The following is an 18,440-nucleotide window of genomic DNA, read 5'->3' on the forward strand; positions in this document are numbered from 1 at the left end:
CCCTGATTCATCCACTTCATAATCTTCAGAAATATGTTTGGGAACGTAACACTGCTTATGTGTTGTGCCAACTAATACCTTACTAGGTATCACCAAGGCATCACAGTAGTTTTACTTTGCCTGTGATTTACATATACTTTTACATATGGACAACAGACAAGAATATATGCAAGTTAATTCATATACCAGTACAACAATAACCTTTTATTTTGGGGGCAATGGATTGTGAAAAGTGTGATTGCTTTATAACCTGGACAAGGAATTGTAGAAATAATTCTATGAGTCTCTTTAAAATCACTATGAATTCTTTTATTCTCACAGGCTCAAAAGATACATCATGGTTGTCAAGAAAATTATATACTGTAAGCAAGAAAATTTGCTGGACTTTCTGACATTCAGCATTCAGTTGTGGTTTAAACACCAGCCTGGGGTGTCCCTGTGGTGTAGTGGTCTGCGCCTTCTACCTCTCACCACATCTGGTTCAAATTACTTGGACCAGAAGGACTGGGGTTCAAGCCCCAGGTAGGACACCTCTGGACAAGAGGCACATTGAGTCATACCAAAGACTTTATAAAAATGGTACATACTTCTGAAACAGTATGGAAATTAAACACACTTCACTGCCAGTGGACTAGCCCCCTGCTACAGTGATTGCACCACAGTGTGGCCCAGGGCTATGAAACGGAGATGGGCACCGCCCTATACATCAGTAATGGTGTGGGAGGATTTTAACTAACTTAACTTAAACACCAGCAAAAATCCCAAAACATTCATGATACAGCATGTTTGCATCCTCAATTCTCATGGTTATAAAATCTTTAAAAAATGTTTGACAAGTTTCCTGTACAATCATATAGTCTGTGGCCTGTATGTCTGTTTTGGCCTGACATCAACACCTTCCAGCATCATCACCTCATCTGAAGAGAAAGGAAAAGAATTTTAGAAGCCAACATTTGTGAAGAAAAAAGTCTTCATGAGGCAAACAGTAACACTTCATGGCAATGTTTCTAACAACATTACAAGCTACTACAAAGATTGCTGGTCTTGATTAGAATCTGAGGTGCTGACTAGAGGAACAATTGATGTCATTTACACCCACCTTAGCTTTGCTGTCATGTTCACCCATCTTTGCTGTAATCTTAACCATCTTATTCATTTCTTCTTTCATGGCCTTAGCTAGTGAACAGTAGCCATTTGCTGTTGCCAGGTCAGTTGCTGTTCGTCCCCCACTGTCAGCTGCTGTGACATCAGCACCGTGCTGGAGGAGGAGCCTGATGACCTTGTCGTGACCTTGAGAAGCTGCAGAGTGCAGTGCCGTCCATGAGCTCTGCGTAGGAAACATTGTACAGGAAACATCACGAGAGCTAGCCTGAGTGCCATCAATCAATCAAATCAAAGTTTATTGCACAACAAATGTAACAGGTACAATGTATGGCAAATTTGTAAGTACAGTAGAATCCAGCTATTTGCATTACTGTTAATAGCATATTTCGGGGATATGCATAAAATTATGAAAACCCAAACCATTTCCCATTCACTCCATTATAAATAAAATGGCATAATTGCATTAGCCATGTTCTCATACTCCGGCTATTTGCATGAAATAATGTCAATGGTAACAGGTAAAACTGGTTGAACATGTTACATAAGAGTCACTAACTCTTATGGATCTTATGCAAATGTCATTAAGATGTAAATCGAGTATGGATAGTTTCTATGGTTAGACAACACCATAGGAACTGCTATTGTCCTTTGTGTTTTGAAAAAGCTGTAGCTAGTAGTCTCCATTGTCATTTGCTGTGATAGGATTCAGAAGAATAGAATTGCCAATTTTTCGCTAAGTTTGCCATTCTTTGCACTCAACATGTGTAAATACACTGATGATATGCTTATGAATTCAATATGATACATTTTGTATAACCTGGGAGTGAGTGAATTTGACACAAAGTGTGTCTGTTTCCTTCAAGTGCCATCTAGTAACCACAACAACCCCCTCCCCCCTCAGTGCCACTCATTTTGTCCCCTAGGGTTAATTGACTACTCCTTATAATTGCATAAAATACACTGGCAAATCAGTTATGCAAATAAGCGGATTCTACTGTAGTACAAAACGTCAAGACATATATGTCTTTGCTTATCAACAATACTAATTGATTCTACAAAACTTAAGTCTAAACACTACAGTATCCAATAAGAATAATACAGAATATATATATGGAAGTATATTACATGATACACAGGAAACATCAATTGTTTGCGTCAGAGATTAATCAATTTCTTTTTAGAATAGAGATAGATATGTATTGGCCTGTGTACAAGGAAATTGCGTCAGGACATGACATAAGTAGATCAAACGTTTCTGGGCTTGTCTTAGATGGTAAGGTTATGTTTGCATTGCTCGTGATAACATTCATAAGTGTCTGTCTTTCTTCAATAAACGTGGGACATGTTAAAAGAAAATGGAATTCATCTTCAACAGTGTGTTTGCAGGTAGGACATCGTCTCTGAGTGGCTGGTACATTATCATGACGACCTTTTCCTATTTACCGGGGCTCCCATACTATCACCTAACCAACAAACTAGGATGGCACTAGGGCCATGCCACCATACAGGAGGAATATTCTATCATATCCTGAAATACACAGGATGGCCCATGCTCATCCTTTCACAATATGATTGTACATATACCAGTGTTATTTGGACAACAACAATAAAGGTTTTGTGGACTTTTTGGCAATAGAACTGTACGTACATCGCTGGTGAGGTTGACTTTTGCGCCAGCCTGCAAGAGGAGGCTAACTGTGGTGTCATGGCCGTTGGTTGCTGCAACATACAAGGGCGTTGTCCCTGCCTGCAATACACACACGGACAATAACTCGTTAGTACAACATTGTTCAGATTTTAAAATTTGTTTTACAGTCTCCATACACTTTGACCTGCTTTGACTAGCCTCCACTGCAAGCTTCATCAGTGGAATAGAAATTTTAAAACATTGCCTTTTTTTTCTGATGACAACTGTTTCTTGTAGCCTCCTGTGCAGGCCTCCTATAACGCGCGACATATATATGGGGGGGGGGGGAGCTCTTATGCCGGCAAGGGATGTTGTGCAGCCGAGGGAGTTGTATAGCCGAGGGGTCAACGCGCGGACCCCTTGGCTATACAACTCCCTCGGCTGCACAACATCCCTTGCCGGCATAAGAGCTCCCCCCCCCCATATATATGTCGCGAGTTATAGGAGGCCTGCACAGGAGGCTATGTTTCTTGGTTGATACTAAGTTCTGGTGAAATATCCAGTTCTCCAATATTGTAGCAACATAGCAGCAATAGGAAAATATGCCAAAATGAGGTTTAGTACCTTTCAGAACCACATTTGTTGATCAGGCTGCAGGGAGAAGGTTAAAATGATATGGAGAGGTGTCAAGTCTGTAGCCTAGGTGCCATCATAGTTAGTTTTCTGGAGCCTCTTAGCAAATATGGGAGCCTCAGAAAACTAAATAGGTTGGTAATGTTACCCTTTTGTTTGAACAGTTCATGATCACTGGTTTAAAGCCATGTGCCCCATACCTGTTAACTTCTTGTTTTTTTAATCTGTTATCAAATGTTTTAAAAGGCTTGACAGGTATGTACACAATGTCATGTGTTTCCTATTCAACAATAGCATTGCATGGTGTGACAGAAAAACTTTTCTCATAGATATCTATCACTGCAGCCCAAAGGATTTGTCACTTATGACAAATCATGACAACAATTACAAATCTGAGCACAATGAATACACAATGATAACTTCCTGCATATCATACAGAAAAACTACATAAGATTCTCAATTGTGGTAAGAATGTTGCACTATAAAAAAAAAAACCTGCCTCAAATTCAGAGCACTCAATATCTGGTTTATCATCTCTGGATATTACTAAGCAAACCCTGTATATTCTAGCAAAGTCAAGAAAACGTGTACAACCTTCACCAAGTTAGACCTTTTAAACTTGGTCCATTAGTAATCTAAGAGCACACAGGTGTGCATCTTATGGGACTGAAAGGAAGCAGAGGGCACTGTAAGACATGAGCTGCGTAAAATTCATATATATCACAGACATTAACTCTAGAAGTGCCAGGCAAATTTGCTTGTGGATTGGAGTTAGCCTCTACCAGGCTCCACAGGTCGCTGGAAAAATCATAGAAATTGGCCAAATAAAGGGATAACATTAGTCTCCAAGCAGACCTACGGGTTGCAAAGACCGTATCCTTCTGCCAGTTGGATACGGTCTTTGCAACCCGTAGGTCTGCTTGGAGACTAGGATAACATGCCAGAGAAGTTAGTCCGCTATTATTATAGAAGTTCCAGTTTGCGACCATGGATGGCATATTGGACCCTCTGTCCATAGCGGACTAATCACTCTATTAGGGCAATCATTGATCTAGTATTTTTCCAGCCATCCGCAGGGCCTGGTTGAGGCTAAATGGGAGTAGCCAGACTGAAAATGTGTATTGATTAATAGAACCAATCAAATTGACTCTGACACTTCCAGGGTCAAGATATATGTCTCATGTGCCAAACCAGTACGTCAAAGACAATTATTATGATATATAACTCATGGTATAACTGTATATGAGCACACAAATTGATTTAAAAGATGACATGCATCAAACTTGGCTGACAATTGTAAGAAATACATGACTATATCTATATCAAAGGGCACAAGTCAAAAGAGGACTTGTCCTTTCAAAAACCAATATGTCCTAAGTAGCTTGTCAATCAAACATGCTTAGTATCTAAAAATTGCAACTTGATCGATGTGTACTCACTGCCTTGGTCCTGGTGTCCAGGTCTGCACCAAAGTTGATGAGGGTTTTGACAACAGAGGAGTGCCCCCCTCTACTGGCAGTTAATAGGGCTGTATCTCCTGTCTAAAATACAAAATACCCAAACAGGTTTAATATTCCAAAACACAAACATTATTCAGGAAACAACAAAAAAATATTTCTCCAGAGACTGACATGTAATTCCTCAACAAACCAGCCCAAATGTCATCAATTTTGGCTACCTTTTTGGTATTTTAGTAACACCTAAGTTTGTGAATAATGGTCTGATCTCGAGACATCAAGGAGGTTACTGTAAATGCAGGAATGTTCGCGGTGGTTTTATGTTCGCGGTATTTGCAGCGATCATTTCATCGCGAATTTAAAACCGTCGCAAACGTTTCTGTCCAATACTGTAGCAGTGTGTGACTATAGCACTGCAGCAAACACTCCATTTTCCCTTTAGCGCGAAATAAAAACCAAAAAGGAACTTAAATGCATTTAGAGTATCTGACTATAACCTCCTTGGAGACATCATTGCCACTTGGTCATCGGTTGTGCACCAAGGAGGAAAAGGAACTTCTTCAGGGCTGTGGTAGAATCTGTGCTATTGTATGGTTCATCAGCGTGGACTCTGACAAAGAAACTTGAGAACAAGCTTGATGGAACTTACACCCGCATGCTTCGAGCTGTGCTCAAATATTATAAATCCTGGAAATAACACCCCACTAAGGCGGAACTGTATGGAACATTACCATCCGTATCATCAATCATACGAGAGAGAAGGGTACGGTTTGCAGGACATAGCTACAGAAACAAAGAAGAACTTGTAGCGAACTCCTGCTCTGGGCACTGAACTCATGGGCACTCCTGTGTCAGGCGACCCCGACGGACCTACATAGACCAACTTGCTGGGGATGTAGGGGATCTAGACCAACTAATGGCGGACTGGGCAAGCTGCCCGATATGATGATGATGATGATTGTCCCTACCTTTGTGGTGTGGTTGATGTTGGCACCCTGCAGGAGAAGTACATTGGCTGCAGCTACATGCCCCCTGTTGGCAGCAAAGTACAGTGGGGTCCTGCCATACTGAGGAAAGAATAAAGAAAACTTGATACTGTAGATGCAGAAATATTCATGGTGGTTTCATGTTCACAGTTTTTGCGGCGACCATTTCACCACAAACTTAAAAACACTGCAAACATTGTGGCCAATACTGTAGCAGTATGTAACTACAGCGCTGCCGCGAACTTAAAACCACCACGAACACTCCATTTTCCTCTTAGCGCGAAATAAAAACCAGGCGAACTTTAATGCATTTACAGTACATTGTATTTACTGAGAAGAATTTGAATCCAAATCACATGATATCGGTGAGTTGACCACCACACATCATGGTATAACACATCAGTTAGCTGGGATGGGACATTTTCCATTGGAATGGATGTCAAATATATGACATCAAATACACAACTTTTTCTAAGGCGGTTACATTGTTGTCACTACCATCAATTAAGTTAATAAGACCTGAAACATATCAAGTAATTCAAGAAACAGACTTACTCTGTCAGCTTCGTTAACATCTGCTCCACTTTGCACAAGACTCAAAACTCTCTGTTTATCACCCTGGGCAGCAGCTTTGAATAAAGCACCCTGTCAGAAGATAAGAAATTGAGTAGAGAAATCTTTGAAGAGCATTTTGCTAAATGTCACAACACACCATTCAATAGATTCCATAAAAAAGCGAACTGAACGAAAGATGAACAATATTCTGTAAAAAACACTTGTAAAACAAGCGGGACCTCGCATCTGCTTGGAGATCGAGCCTTTGTTTGTACAGTTGCTGGGTCAATTTGAACTCATCGGATTGGGTCAATTACCTAACATCTCATACACCAAAAAGATGATGCAACTAAATGTATGTATTTCACTATGTGGTGTGAAAGACTTGTGGTCTATATTTTCAGTCATCACTCGCCATCTAAACTCCGGTAGCAGAAAATATGCTATTAAAAAAAAAAATATTTTTCTTTTTAATTCTACAAAGCAAAGTGTCATCTCAAACCCTCAGTAACTTTTCTTTCCAAATCAAAATTCGCTATCATAAATACCAACTATCCTTGGGTCAAGTTGGGTGTTTCATCTTCATAGGCAGCCCTGCCTAGGAGGATCCGGTGTTTTAGAAAACTCAAAAATTCTTTATTTTTAAATATAACGTTAGCTTTATAATACCACAAAAACATTTGAGGCTGCCTCAAATCGACAGCCACAAGAAAGACTAAGAAAATGTAAAAAAAGAATACTTCGAATTCATTTTGATATAAACTTGACAGGGAGGTTTAACGTTGTAAGGAATCGTTCCTAAATCAAGCATATTTTGCAACCTGACACCTTTGTTATCATAAGCAATTAACCTTATTGGCTAACGTTACCACTTGCTACCAAGGAGGTTAAATACCCCTTGTTGCAGTACTAAGAGTAATGCCGCTCTGTCAACGCCCAATGCGATTTGTCAACTCACCCGGCTACTTGTGTAGGATCTATCTGTCTGAAACTGCACCTCTCGTGCAAGACCTGAGCTCGTTCGCAACAGCCAAGGTTCCTTGTAGTTGAACATGGCCTCCTTCGGTCGTGTCAGGTATCGAAGCACGAAACGCCTGTGTTACCTTTTTAGTAGTACAGTATTATAAATAAACGTTAGTCGTGGTGACTTCTACAGCATGTGAGCGTGCGTAATTTTCAGTGCTTACTGGATTGCAAATGTATCGACTTGTACACCACACAAAAGCAGCGAGAGTAAATATTAGTAGCTGTATCGTGCTGGGTGGGTGTGTCTGTGTCACGTTTTGCTGGAAGTTTCTGCCATGTGGATTCCCTCTCATTGGTCAATACGTGCGCGCAGCATAATCACCGCTGGCTGATGGAAATTTCCACTTAGCCTCGGGGCGTTTTTGGTTTGCTTGAAAAACGTATTGCTACCGATATTTTTGTCCTCAATGAAATCCTCAAAATACTACAAGCTTGTAATGTAATGTTGAATTACCACTAACGTTATATCTCAGTTGACGGAAAAAGTTAAGAGCAGTAACTCTACCCCCCTGAAATCTATTGTACTATTCCTGTCAGTTTGATATACTGTACTAACAAGGAGCACTGAGGACATATATTAAAGGAGGTTTAAACCTCCTTGAGGTGTTGAACCCTAGTGACCTATTCCATATGATTGATAGGTGATTAGGCCAAGAAATAATGTTTCGAATCATGCCCTGGCCGTGCAACAAATATCTTCCTATTAAAAAGCTTTGTCAAGGATGGAAAAACTGTGTGTTTGCACTTTGCACCAATAACTAGTATGAGTATGACTCACCACACTCATCATTACAGGCTGACACCACCTGCCTGAAAGTGGTGTCAGCTGTTATATCGCATGATCAACTGTTATATCACATGATAAGGCTAGGAAGATTGCATTAAGAAATTCACAAGAAGTCACTTCATATTTCATGAAGGTATGAGATCTTTGTGATTTTTTTTGTTTTAACCTACAAAGTTACAAGAATAGACTTGATAGGGTGAAGATTTAATGATTTTCAATCGTTAACCAAATATTCATCACCAACAGTGTCATTTGATTTTTCACTGCTGTGTTGAATGTAACTTTCTTTATAAGAGAGTAATGATAGTAACAAACTGTTGTCAAAACTGTAAAATAACAACTTACTACAAACTGGAAATTCTGAAGCTATTTAAGATGAACTGTAATTTCCAACACAAACTGAATGTACCCAAATTTACTACTGTCCAACTCTTTGTCTAACATTGAAAAGTCATTAAATATGTTCCAAAATACTTCATTCTGTATTACCTTTGTTTTCAATAGAAATAGGAGCATTATACAATGACACTGGCGACGTGAGATTTGAAAAGACACTAAAATTTGGATAATCCAAGGAGGTTATGACAGAGTTAAAGACAATTGAGTTCAGCCTCACAATGCTTCTTGTAGCTCACTTCAAGTTTAAGGCGCATGCTTGCTTCACATTATGATATCTCTAATTTCGGTGATGCATCTACAGTCATGAAGGTACTTGACTTCGAAAACAATCAGGTCTTCCAACTTTCCAGTCTTTCCAAATCTGCAGTGACCAGTGTTGGCTGTTAGTTACCACAATCCTTGGCACAATCAGTCCTTATATGATACACAACTAATGCGACAACAGAAGATCTTCAGTTTTACTTCAGGTATTTGTGAGTGACTCCTCTCCTAAAGACTATAGCTTGTACAAGATACAGCACAACGAGAATTATTACTACTTTCAATGTACAACAACCGACTCTTTAAACAGTGCTTAAATGTACTTAGCACTGGTCACATAAGATCTAAACGTCCACAGGGACTTTGGATGATGTGATACATGTAATTGAATCAACTTTGAGCCTAACATTTCAGCTTGTAGTTGAATGTACAGTGAAGTAGTTTTACACAGTGAAGAGTTTGTTTGACTTGACACTTCAGCAGACTATCCAAATCAACAGTGTCTTTCTAAATTCAAATTGCCAAGTGTTAGGTTTAGTACATCAAGTATCTACAATGTCATATATTGAATGTTCTGTTAAACTCCTCATATAGACACTTGTATAGAGTCTCAAGTAAGAAAAAACAAACTTCATAGTTACACTATTTGATGTGTTGTCACTACAATGTGACTCCACTTCTACACAGACCTGTCTCCAGCTCTAGATTTTTTTCCATGCAGCTCAGTGTTTGGGAGTCCATGTTGTTAATTTTCATTGTTAAACCCATCCTTTTAAGCTAACAAAAATAAATTTTCATATATCTCATTTCATGAAGTTCAAATTTTTTGGATGGACACAGTCAGGATTAATTTTTTTCCTATCCCAAAAAGCAAATTTCTAGCCTGGGTACTAGACTACCGTGCTACAGTTGCTAATTCTTTAATAGGCCGGGGAAGCAAGTTGCCCCGCCACCACCGTTAGCTCCTAGATATCACTCACACAGGGATATTAGAGATCGGGTGCCAACTCTATACTGCGTATGTGGCAGGGCTGTAGTTTCTCCGTCCCACTCATTGTTTGGGAGTCCACATTTTTGATTTTCAATGTTGAATACTAGTATATCATTCTAAGCTTACAAAAATACATTTTTATCAGTTTTAGGTCATGAAATTGATATTTTTTTGGATGGACAGGGTTGAATTTTTCCATCCCAACAAGCAAATTTCTGTCCTGGGATGGAAGGACGGGTCCTGGAGACAGCCCTGGTATGTGGCCTCCCTCCGCCAAAAGAGGTAATCATCTAGAGCGAGGTCTGATATCCAGGCTGGCAAATTTCTGTCCTGGGATGGAGGGACGGGTCCTGGAGACAGCCTTGGTTCTACATTATCTCAAGTGAATGCAGACCACTATTCACAGCTCTCGACAATTTTTCATCATCATCATTCCAGGGTATCATCACTCCTTTGGAGGAACCCCTCCCTTGTCAGACTCCAAGTTTTCCTCTGTAAGGACAATCTTTACTCTCCATCAAAGTGAACGTGTTGTCTCTGTAGAGCTGCTGCCTTTTCTGCCCTCTCCAGCAACTGCATACGGGGAAACATGCTCACAATCAGATCAATGTGGAAAGAAGCAAGGTGTTTTGAACTAAAAACTTAATATAATATAAGACTAGCCTGAGTACCATCCTCCGTAGGGCTAGCAAGCGAAAAGTACTGAGCCAGCGGTCACTACAGAGGATGGTACTCAGGCTAATATAAGACAACAGCAGAAAAGAAACCTAAAAACAATGAACACTAAATACATTTGGCACGAAAGTCAATCTGTTGTGTTTGTTAAGTGCACTGTGAGAGAATACAAATTCAAAGTTAACAGGACTACCAAATTGTTGGCCATCACTCTAGCCTTTATCAGAAAGAATGCCCAGAAATGAGTCAAATGTGGGGGATGGATGAGAAAGTGAAAAGAGTGGTGAAACAGGCCGATTGGTAGACAGACACTGCTGTCCAAAAGGACCATGCATTCTTTTTGAAACATTTCACACATTTGCTGGAGTCACATATCAGAAAGATCTTGTGTAATGGTTTATTTGTTGCTGATAAAAACTTTGATTCTTAATGATACATGTAATAGCTTTTATTGTACATTCATGCCCTATTGGGCTAAGTACAGGCAGGTAAATACAAAATACATGGTAACGTTCATATAATGACACTGACAGGACTTCTAATACTACTAGTAATCTAAAACAATGGTTCTAAAACTACTCTTACTAATACATAGGTTCAGATTCTTCTCATCTCTTTGTGATGTTAGAAACATAAGTTGGGATGGACGTGTTTAATATTGTATGGTCAAAACACATAATAAAAATGAATGAACATTTCCGTTCCTTCAAAACAAACCTTCTTTGTTCCCCTGATCTTCTTTCTCTTCTTCTTCTCTTTCTGGTTTGGAGACTGGAACTTCTTCTCCCAGTCCGCTGTGACTTTATCCCAGTACTTCTTCTCCTCCTCTCCTGAAAAACAGGTATGAAGTTCAGATCAAAGTCAATATTAAGCCCAGAACTTAAGACTAAGCCAATACTGGAACAATGTTTCATGTACTAGTATTTATATGTCCTTGAATGACACACAGAAATTCCCCATGTGTTTTATACAAGCCAGAACAGTGTCTGTCAGTAAATCACCAACACTAGCAATATCACTGGTCACTTCATATTTTGAACGTCACTAGGAATCATGAACTCCATGGTTAGGTATCTGTATACCTGTATACATGTACTGTATGTATCATGGCAGACAAAGATTCTACAATAGAGAGACAGCACAGACTTTCAATTGATAGGTAACTTTACTATCAACACAAAGGTAAAATGTGAGTTAAACTTAACTTTTCCAACATCACAGTGCCTTACCATGAAAGATGTCTATTCATACCTTTTAGTGTGATGATTTCGCCATATTTTTCAGCAGCCTTCTGTGCTCCTGTGGAAGTCTTGAATCTGATATAACCCTCTGTCATGCCCTCCTGTATGTCCAGATAGGCAATGTCCCCACAGGGCAGCAGCTGGTCCTAACACAAACAGCAACAACATCAATTACGTCAGTGACTGATGAAAGATAGCGGATGCTGTCTGCAACGTCTGACTGTTTCAAAATCTTATCCAGTGGCTTGAGTAACTATTTTTGGCGTAACAACATTAATTATTCACAACACAACAAGTCACAACAGGGCTGTCTCCAGCTTTGAATTCTTTTCCATCCAACTCATTGTTTGGAAACACACATTCAAGAAAATACATTTTTATCAGTGTCATGTCATGAAGTTCAGAGTTTTTGGACAAATGTGGTGTAATATTTTTCAGCCCCAAAAAGCAAATTTCTCCCAGACGGAAGTACTGGTCCTGGAGACAGCCCTGCATCACACCCTATAAATATATCTGTTGTTCAATAACAATTACATACAAATATGATAGCCTCTGTGCGGTGGCTGATAGTTACGGGGTGGCTGATAGTTACGGGGTGGCTGCAAAAAGTGTATTATTTAGCCCCCTAAAAAGCCGCTTCAGAGCCTGCAATGGAGGCTACAAATATGATATCAGAAGTCAAAACTACATGTATTACAAAAAAACTAAGATATGAGAGTTCCCTGACTTTCAAGACAGTATTTGATAAGACTTACTTTCAAGACAGTATTTGATAAGACTTGTCATTATGTAATGTTTGTATGAGAAGAACAGTTGAATGTTAGATGTTTTTCTTCTGAACCGACCCTTAGCTTCTGTCTGGACTCCAGTGGTTCTGCAGGCTTCACCTTGACAACCACACCCTCCACAAACTCAGGTGCTTTCCTCCCTGCCTTTGTTTTGTCTGCTTCTGCAACAGAGCAAAGTGGTTACTGAAGGGTACTGGTGCACCTAATCTTACTATATAGGTGCACAGAAAAAATCTGGGTGAACAACATAAATATAGAATACAACAAGGTGTATTCCCTATCGCCCGAGGTTCCAGCCCGACTGCGGGTCGTATCGCCAGACGGCTGAAGGCAAGAGGGCCGGGACTGAGGGTGATGTGGAATCCACTGTGTTATATTCTATTTATGTCATGCCCACCCAAAAAAAACACATTTCAATACTAAATGCACCAGAAGTTGAGAGAATTTTGTGTTCTTGAACCTCCAAATCCGGTTTACAGCGGTGAACCTGGCGCACTCGAAATGCATTCTAGATATTCCATGGATAAAAGTAGAAGCCCGTGTTATAGCGAAAGTTATTGCCCGGTCCAGAACACCCATATCAAACGTTTTTGCAGCCCAGATATGACATAAACCAAAGTACATGTAGAATGTCTGCAAAATGAGGCGAGAAAAAAACAGCACTCTCTTTGTCCAGAGTTGCAGGTGGAATCCAGAAGCCAGTTTGACTCAATGTTGGCATGCACGGTGCCAACATGGTCCCGAGCTTTGAAAAACTGTGATGAAACCAACTTCAAAAGTTTAAACAAATGATACGAGAATGGTACATTTTTTTTTGACATTTAAATGTCAAGAATATACTTCATACTAGTGTACAATAGTACCTTCGTGTACGTAACCATACACAAATATCTAGGTGCACCAGTACACCCACAGTCAAAAATAAGTTACACAGCTCCAATTTGGGACACACAAAAGTGAATATGCAGTTTTATGCACCCAGTATTCTTAACCCTGTTACTGCAACACAGGAAACAGACAACAAAAAAGATATTGAGTAAGTGTTGTAGGCAAAATATACAGGCTTCAGACTTCAGGCAAGGTTCTACCTGCTGGCTGTTTTCCTTCTTCAGCTGCCTTGCCATTTTGGTGCCCTGAGTTCCAGGCTACCAAAGACTTCTTCAAGTTTGACATATTTGCCTTCTGCATGGCTAGGTACTGGTTCTTCAGTTTCAACCACTCCTTCCTGTAGTAACATGGGTGAACATGAAAACATTTGAGGTGCCTGTTCTGAATTCAATCCATTAATTCCATTGAAAGATGATATCAGAATTCAAAACAAATACAAAAATAACAAAGAAATGAGAGCTTACTTGGGAATCACTCTCAATCTGACATCTTCTTTCCTCTTCTTTGGTTCTCTATCCCTCCGTCTTTCCTCTCTGTGTTTCTTCTTTCTCTTCCTCTTGTTCTTTTTCAGCTCCCCACTCTCCCTGTGTCCTTCAACTCTCGACCTCTTGGAATGTGTTTCCTGGGACAAAACAGAGTCCAGCTTCCTCTTTCCTCTCCGTTCCTTTGTGGACACCTCGCTGTCTGACATGCTCCCTTCCTCTCCTCTGTATTTTGCAGATGGTTTGACTTTTTTAGCAGCGTGTGTCTCTTCTGTGGAGGGTGCCTCTCCCGGGTCTGTGGCCCGACGTTTTCTTCCCTCCCCCCTTGCCTCCTTGATCAGTGCTGACACTGCAGTATGGATGACTCTTGCTTTCCCTCTGTCCGCTCCCTCCTCAGGTTCACGAGTTTCTGGATGTGAAGGATCCCTTTCTGTGTCCTCCTTTTCTTTTGCATCCTCTTTTCCCTTCTGGGAAGTTGCATCTTTTGTTTTCTCATCCTTTGTTTTCTCATCTTTGTCGGCTTTTTCTTTAGATTTGACTTTTGTTTTCTCATCCTTTGTTTTCTCATCCTTTGTTTTCTCATCTTTGTCAGCTTTTTCTTTAGATTTAACTTTTGTTTTCTCATCCTTTGTTTTCTCATCCTTTGTTTTCTCATCTTCGTCAGTTTTTTCTTTAGATTTAACTTGTAGTTTGGGCTTCTTTTCAGCTAATTCTGATTCACTTTCTTCTCTTTTTCTTTTATAGGGAGCTTCTCCTACATTTGTTTCTTGATCAGCACCAGTTTGACCTTCTCCTTCCTCAGTGGTCTCTCCCTCAGCTTTGTCTTTGTCCATCTTTCTTTTACGTTTCCGCTTCTTTTTATCAGACTTTGGAGTTGTACTGGTATCATCACTTACTGAAGGTGGATCTGTAAAATGAATGTATCATAATAATTTTGTAACTTTTTCAATTTTGGATAAAACCTCTACGTGCTGTAATCAATAATAAGTATGATGCACAAATGGAGCCCATAGCAGAACCTTACAATTACGTAATAGATAATGATTTTGCTAACCTTGGTATTGACAAAAAAAGAGTGATGATGACAAATATGAAAACTCAGAGAGCAACCACCATGGTGTCCTTATTTTTGTCATAACATTTATAGTTACAGAGTTATCAATCTTCTCCCTGCAACCAGAAGAGAATCAGTAGCCAAATGGTTACCTCAGTGTGCTAAAGGTTAAACTCAAAGTTGATTCAAATTCCAATTCCTGACATTTTACCAAACATCTTTTCAAAATCATAGAGACCTCTTTGAAGCATACAATTCTCCATTCTTGCTTTTATTCTCTTCCTTGCCAAGGAACCCTTTTGGAACGAAAAATGATTGTTAACAAGTTTAGGCAGCAGGGAGAATGCTAACTAAACTGTATGTTCTGACTGCACCTGTGGTTGCCTGTGGAGTGGTAGGAACAGGAATGGGCCGTCCTTTCCTGGTCTTGGGGAAGACTCCCATCTTCCCAGCCATGTGGTCTGGTGGGTTGTTCAGCATCTGTAAGTTACGAGGACATGGTGTGTGGCATCAACATTAATCTACAATGTATATAGCATTCTGTTTATGAAACCAATCAATTCTAGAAAGTACATTTTGTTAATTTGGAAGCATTTGATAAGAACTACTGTGCTAGAGACACCGGTATACAAGCTGACGGGATGGGGAAGGCTATGCAAGACAGGAACTTCTGGCTCGGGAGACAGAGGAAGAATGGCACCCGACATAAGTCAAGTCCAGTCCAGTCAAGTCACTGTACATAAATCACCTAGACTTGTTTGAATGGTTTAAACTATCTTGGATGTTGCACTATGTTCTCACAGTCCAATCACAACATTGTTCTCTTTTCCAATACAACATTTAAATGCTACCTTTTTAATGCCAACCTTTTTACTCACTTTCACATCAGATTTTGGGTCTCAAGAAAATTACATCCATATAATGAGGTATTAGAGGCTTATTAATTAAGTAGTAATTACAGCTCCTTCCTTCCTTCCCACCTTGCAAGCCTTCTCAGCCGCTTCTTGTTTCTCAAACTCGATGAAGGCGAAGCCCTTGGAGTCTCCTGTTGTCTTGTAGCGAGGAAGACTGATGTATGCGACCTTGCCACAAACACTGAAGGTCGTTTTGATCCACTCGTGGGTAACAGTTCGTGGGAGACACTCCTAACACAAATACAAAATCATCAAGTTTGACATTCACAGATAAAGATGAATATTCCAAGAGCAAAAAATACAACTAACATGACGTATCCAGGTCACATTGATTTTACTTGACAACTGCTTTCTGTAAGAAAACAATTTAGAAATAGATGATGTTGTAGTAAACTTAGGTCTGTAATGTTACATACACACATCGAAGTACATACATACCACGTAAACTGTGCGCTCATCCATTTGGACCGGTTCTGCAAGTGGCTTTGTTCTCCTCACTTTTGTTTTCTCTGCATTTACCTAGAAGTAAACCATAAGTAATTAACTTTCTGAATGTCACACTGTCTGAATACATGTACATGTATTTGCAATACTGAGTCAAAAAGCACAAATCTCAGCCAAGGTAGTTTGCCAAGTCCTTACATGTTACTTATAGTCTGCACAACTAACTCATTGTGGTGAAGAATAATTTGACAAAGGTCTTATCGAGGAGGAGGAGGTGGTCTGATACTCAACATAAGTAAGAGACTCTATTTATCCTCCTTGGTCTTATTTATACCTGCAGCAGTTCCGAGTTCCTGAGAGATCTCACCACCATCTTGGGGTCAGAGGTCAACTGTTTCATCTTGTTGAAGTTGAGGATGATTGACAGGTCAATCCCTGGAAAGAGAGAAACAAAAATAAGATATGAAAACGGACACTCCACTGCAGTACAATAGAAAGCCCCTTGGAGACCCATTATTGAAGTTGGCCTTCATTTTCCCAACCCCTACCCACCTTTCTACCAAATATCATAATGATCCATCCACATCTATCTACCAAATATCATAACATAAGGATCCATCCACAACAAAAATGAGATATCAACATCACTTGAAGACCCATTATAGATTCATTTTCCCAACCCCTACCCACCTTTCTACCAAATATCATAAGGATCCATCCAGGACTTCTTGAGTTATACTGGTAACAAACACACATGAACAAACGGCTCTCAAAACATAACTTGTAAAAAATGTTCTGAAGGCACAGAACCCTGTCTCATCAGGGAGATACTATAATGCATTTAAGTTTGCATGGTTTCTATTTCGCACTGAGGCGAAAATGGTGTGTTCACGGTGTATTAAAGTTCGCGGCAGTGCTGTAGTCACATACTGCTACAGTATTGGACAAAAATGTTTGCGTGAAACCGCAAACATAAAACCACTGCGAACATTTCTGCATTTACAGTACATAAGTTAAGAACTAACATAGTCAACTTTCCTTTTTACATTCTGTGTCACGGCATAACAAGGTAAGACCAAATGATCAGAATCTTACATCCTTCCTTCTCTTTCTCCATTTCTTTCTTTAAGAACCTGTCTCTATGTAAGTTGGCATCGCTGAAGTAGAACTCCATTTGTTCACGGACAGCATTCTGCAACTTCTTGTCTCGCTTCCTCTTCTTCTTTTCCACAGGTTGATCCTTCCCAGCATCCTTCTGCTCTTCCTGCTCCTTCTGCTCCCTTGATGTTGCCATGGTAACGAAAGCTTGTCTAGGCAGACAATATCAAATTACACATCAATTTTGCACAACCAATTCATCATCACTTCATGGAATATCACTCCAAGGTCCCCTAGTTGGTAATTAGGAGACCCCGGTTCGAGTCTGGGGAAGGGTATCTTTGTTGGAGCTGCACTGTCTTTCGGAAGGGACGTAAAATGGGAGTCCCTTGCTCGAAGAGGTCATGTTACTTACAACAGCGTCATTTACTCCGATAGGTACCTACTGGCTGTAATAATACAACAAGTTGAACAAGATATGAAGAGGTGCATGCTGACTTCATTCACCCAAAGGAGGTTCTAAACCGTTAGGCAGATAACCTCTTTGTTTGACCAAAACAAAATTATATTACAATTTATCCAGCATCTGACATCAACATAATAAAACCCTTAATGAATGCTACAAAAAGTCGCAAAAAAACATTGATTGCAACACACAATATAACTTATAAACATTTTAAACTTGACAAATAACAAATCCACCCCCCTCCCCACAAAGTTAACAAATATTCTCACGTATGAAATGCGGCTCTTCAAAGAGGCTCTGGGTTCTTCTGCGTGTTCTACGAGCTGTGCAGCCTCAGTACCATATACAATAGTGACCAGTATTATAGGGGAAGTAAGACAAACCAACCCTGGCCAGGGAAAGAGACTCTTGTCTAAAAGCTTCAAAGTCAAAACATACCAAACGTGCATCCGACGAACTGCTGTAACCGTAGCGTGTGATTCGTTGCAAAATATTCTCCCAACAAATTAAAGAAATAAACACTGTAACGTTACATCATTATCGTTACAATGAAAACATTTAGCG

At 39.9% G+C, this 18,440-nt stretch overlaps 2 protein-coding genes across 5 annotated transcripts; both read right to left on the minus strand.

The window, feature by feature from the left end:
• Nucleotides 1-287: 287 nt before the first annotated feature.
• Nucleotides 288-8,251, minus strand: LOC136449210 (ankyrin repeat domain-containing protein 29-like). Its single transcript, XM_066449099.1, has 7 exons — nt 7,321-8,251; nt 6,363-6,452; nt 5,790-5,888; nt 4,804-4,905; nt 2,753-2,851; nt 1,100-1,327; nt 288-917 (listed from the first exon to the last, which is right to left on the minus strand). The coding sequence occupies exons 1-7, from the start codon at nt 7,414-7,416 to the stop codon at nt 909-911; spliced, it is 723 nt and encodes a 240-aa protein (XP_066305196.1). The 5' UTR covers nt 7,417-8,251; the 3' UTR covers nt 288-908.
• A 112-nt stretch (nt 8,252-8,363) lies between these two features.
• On the minus strand, nt 8,364-18,408 carry LOC136449209 (la-related protein 7-like). 4 transcript variants are annotated; one of them, XM_066449098.1, is made up of 13 exons: nt 18,315-18,408; nt 17,408-17,622; nt 16,647-16,747; nt 16,307-16,387; nt 15,935-16,099; nt 15,329-15,434; nt 13,883-14,807; nt 13,619-13,755; nt 12,588-12,685; nt 11,753-11,888; nt 11,219-11,331; nt 10,326-10,399; nt 8,364-10,237 (listed from the first exon to the last, which is right to left on the minus strand). In XM_066449098.1, the coding sequence occupies exons 2-12, from the start codon at nt 17,604-17,606 to the stop codon at nt 10,334-10,336; spliced, it is 2,127 nt and encodes a 708-aa protein (XP_066305195.1). In that variant the 5' UTR covers nt 17,607-17,622; nt 18,315-18,408; the 3' UTR covers nt 8,364-10,237; nt 10,326-10,333. The 4 variants fall into 4 exon arrangements, with proteins under 4 accessions (XP_066305195.1, XP_066305193.1, XP_066305191.1 ...); XM_066449096.1 differs by having other exon boundaries at nt 12,588-12,688; XM_066449094.1 differs by having other exon boundaries at nt 12,588-12,691.
• Between the last annotated feature and the right edge of the window lie 32 nt (nt 18,409-18,440).

Source organism: Branchiostoma lanceolatum, chromosome 14 (genome assembly GCF_035083965.1).
Source record: "Branchiostoma lanceolatum isolate klBraLanc5 chromosome 14, klBraLanc5.hap2, whole genome shotgun sequence".
Lineage (NCBI taxonomy): Eukaryota > Metazoa > Chordata > Leptocardii > Amphioxiformes > Branchiostomatidae > Branchiostoma > Branchiostoma lanceolatum.

Coding starts and splice junctions, on each gene's coding strand:
- LOC136449210 (XM_066449099.1), bottom strand. CDS start 7,416: ATGTTCAACTACAAGGAACCTTGGCTGTTGCGAACGAGCTCAGGTCTT. Junction 6,453..7,320: donor GATCCTACACAAGTAGCCGG/GTGAGTTGACAA, acceptor ATCTTCTGACAG/GGTGCTTTATTCAAAGCTGC. Junction 1,328..2,752: donor AAGTCAACCTCACCAGCGAT/GTACGTACAGTT, acceptor TTTCCTACGCAG/AGCTCATGGACGGCACTGCA.
- LOC136449209 (XM_066449094.1), bottom strand. CDS start 17,606: ATGGCAACATCAAGGGAGCAGAAGGAGCAGGAAGAGCAGAAGGATGCT. Junction 13,756..13,882: donor AGATTGAGAGTGATTCCCAA/GTAAGCTCTCAT, acceptor ATGTTACTACAG/GAAGGAGTGGTTGAAACTGA. Junction 11,889..12,587: donor AGTCCAGACAGAAGCTAAGG/GTCGGTTCAGAA, acceptor TGTTTGTGTTAG/GACCAGCTGCTGCCCTGTGG.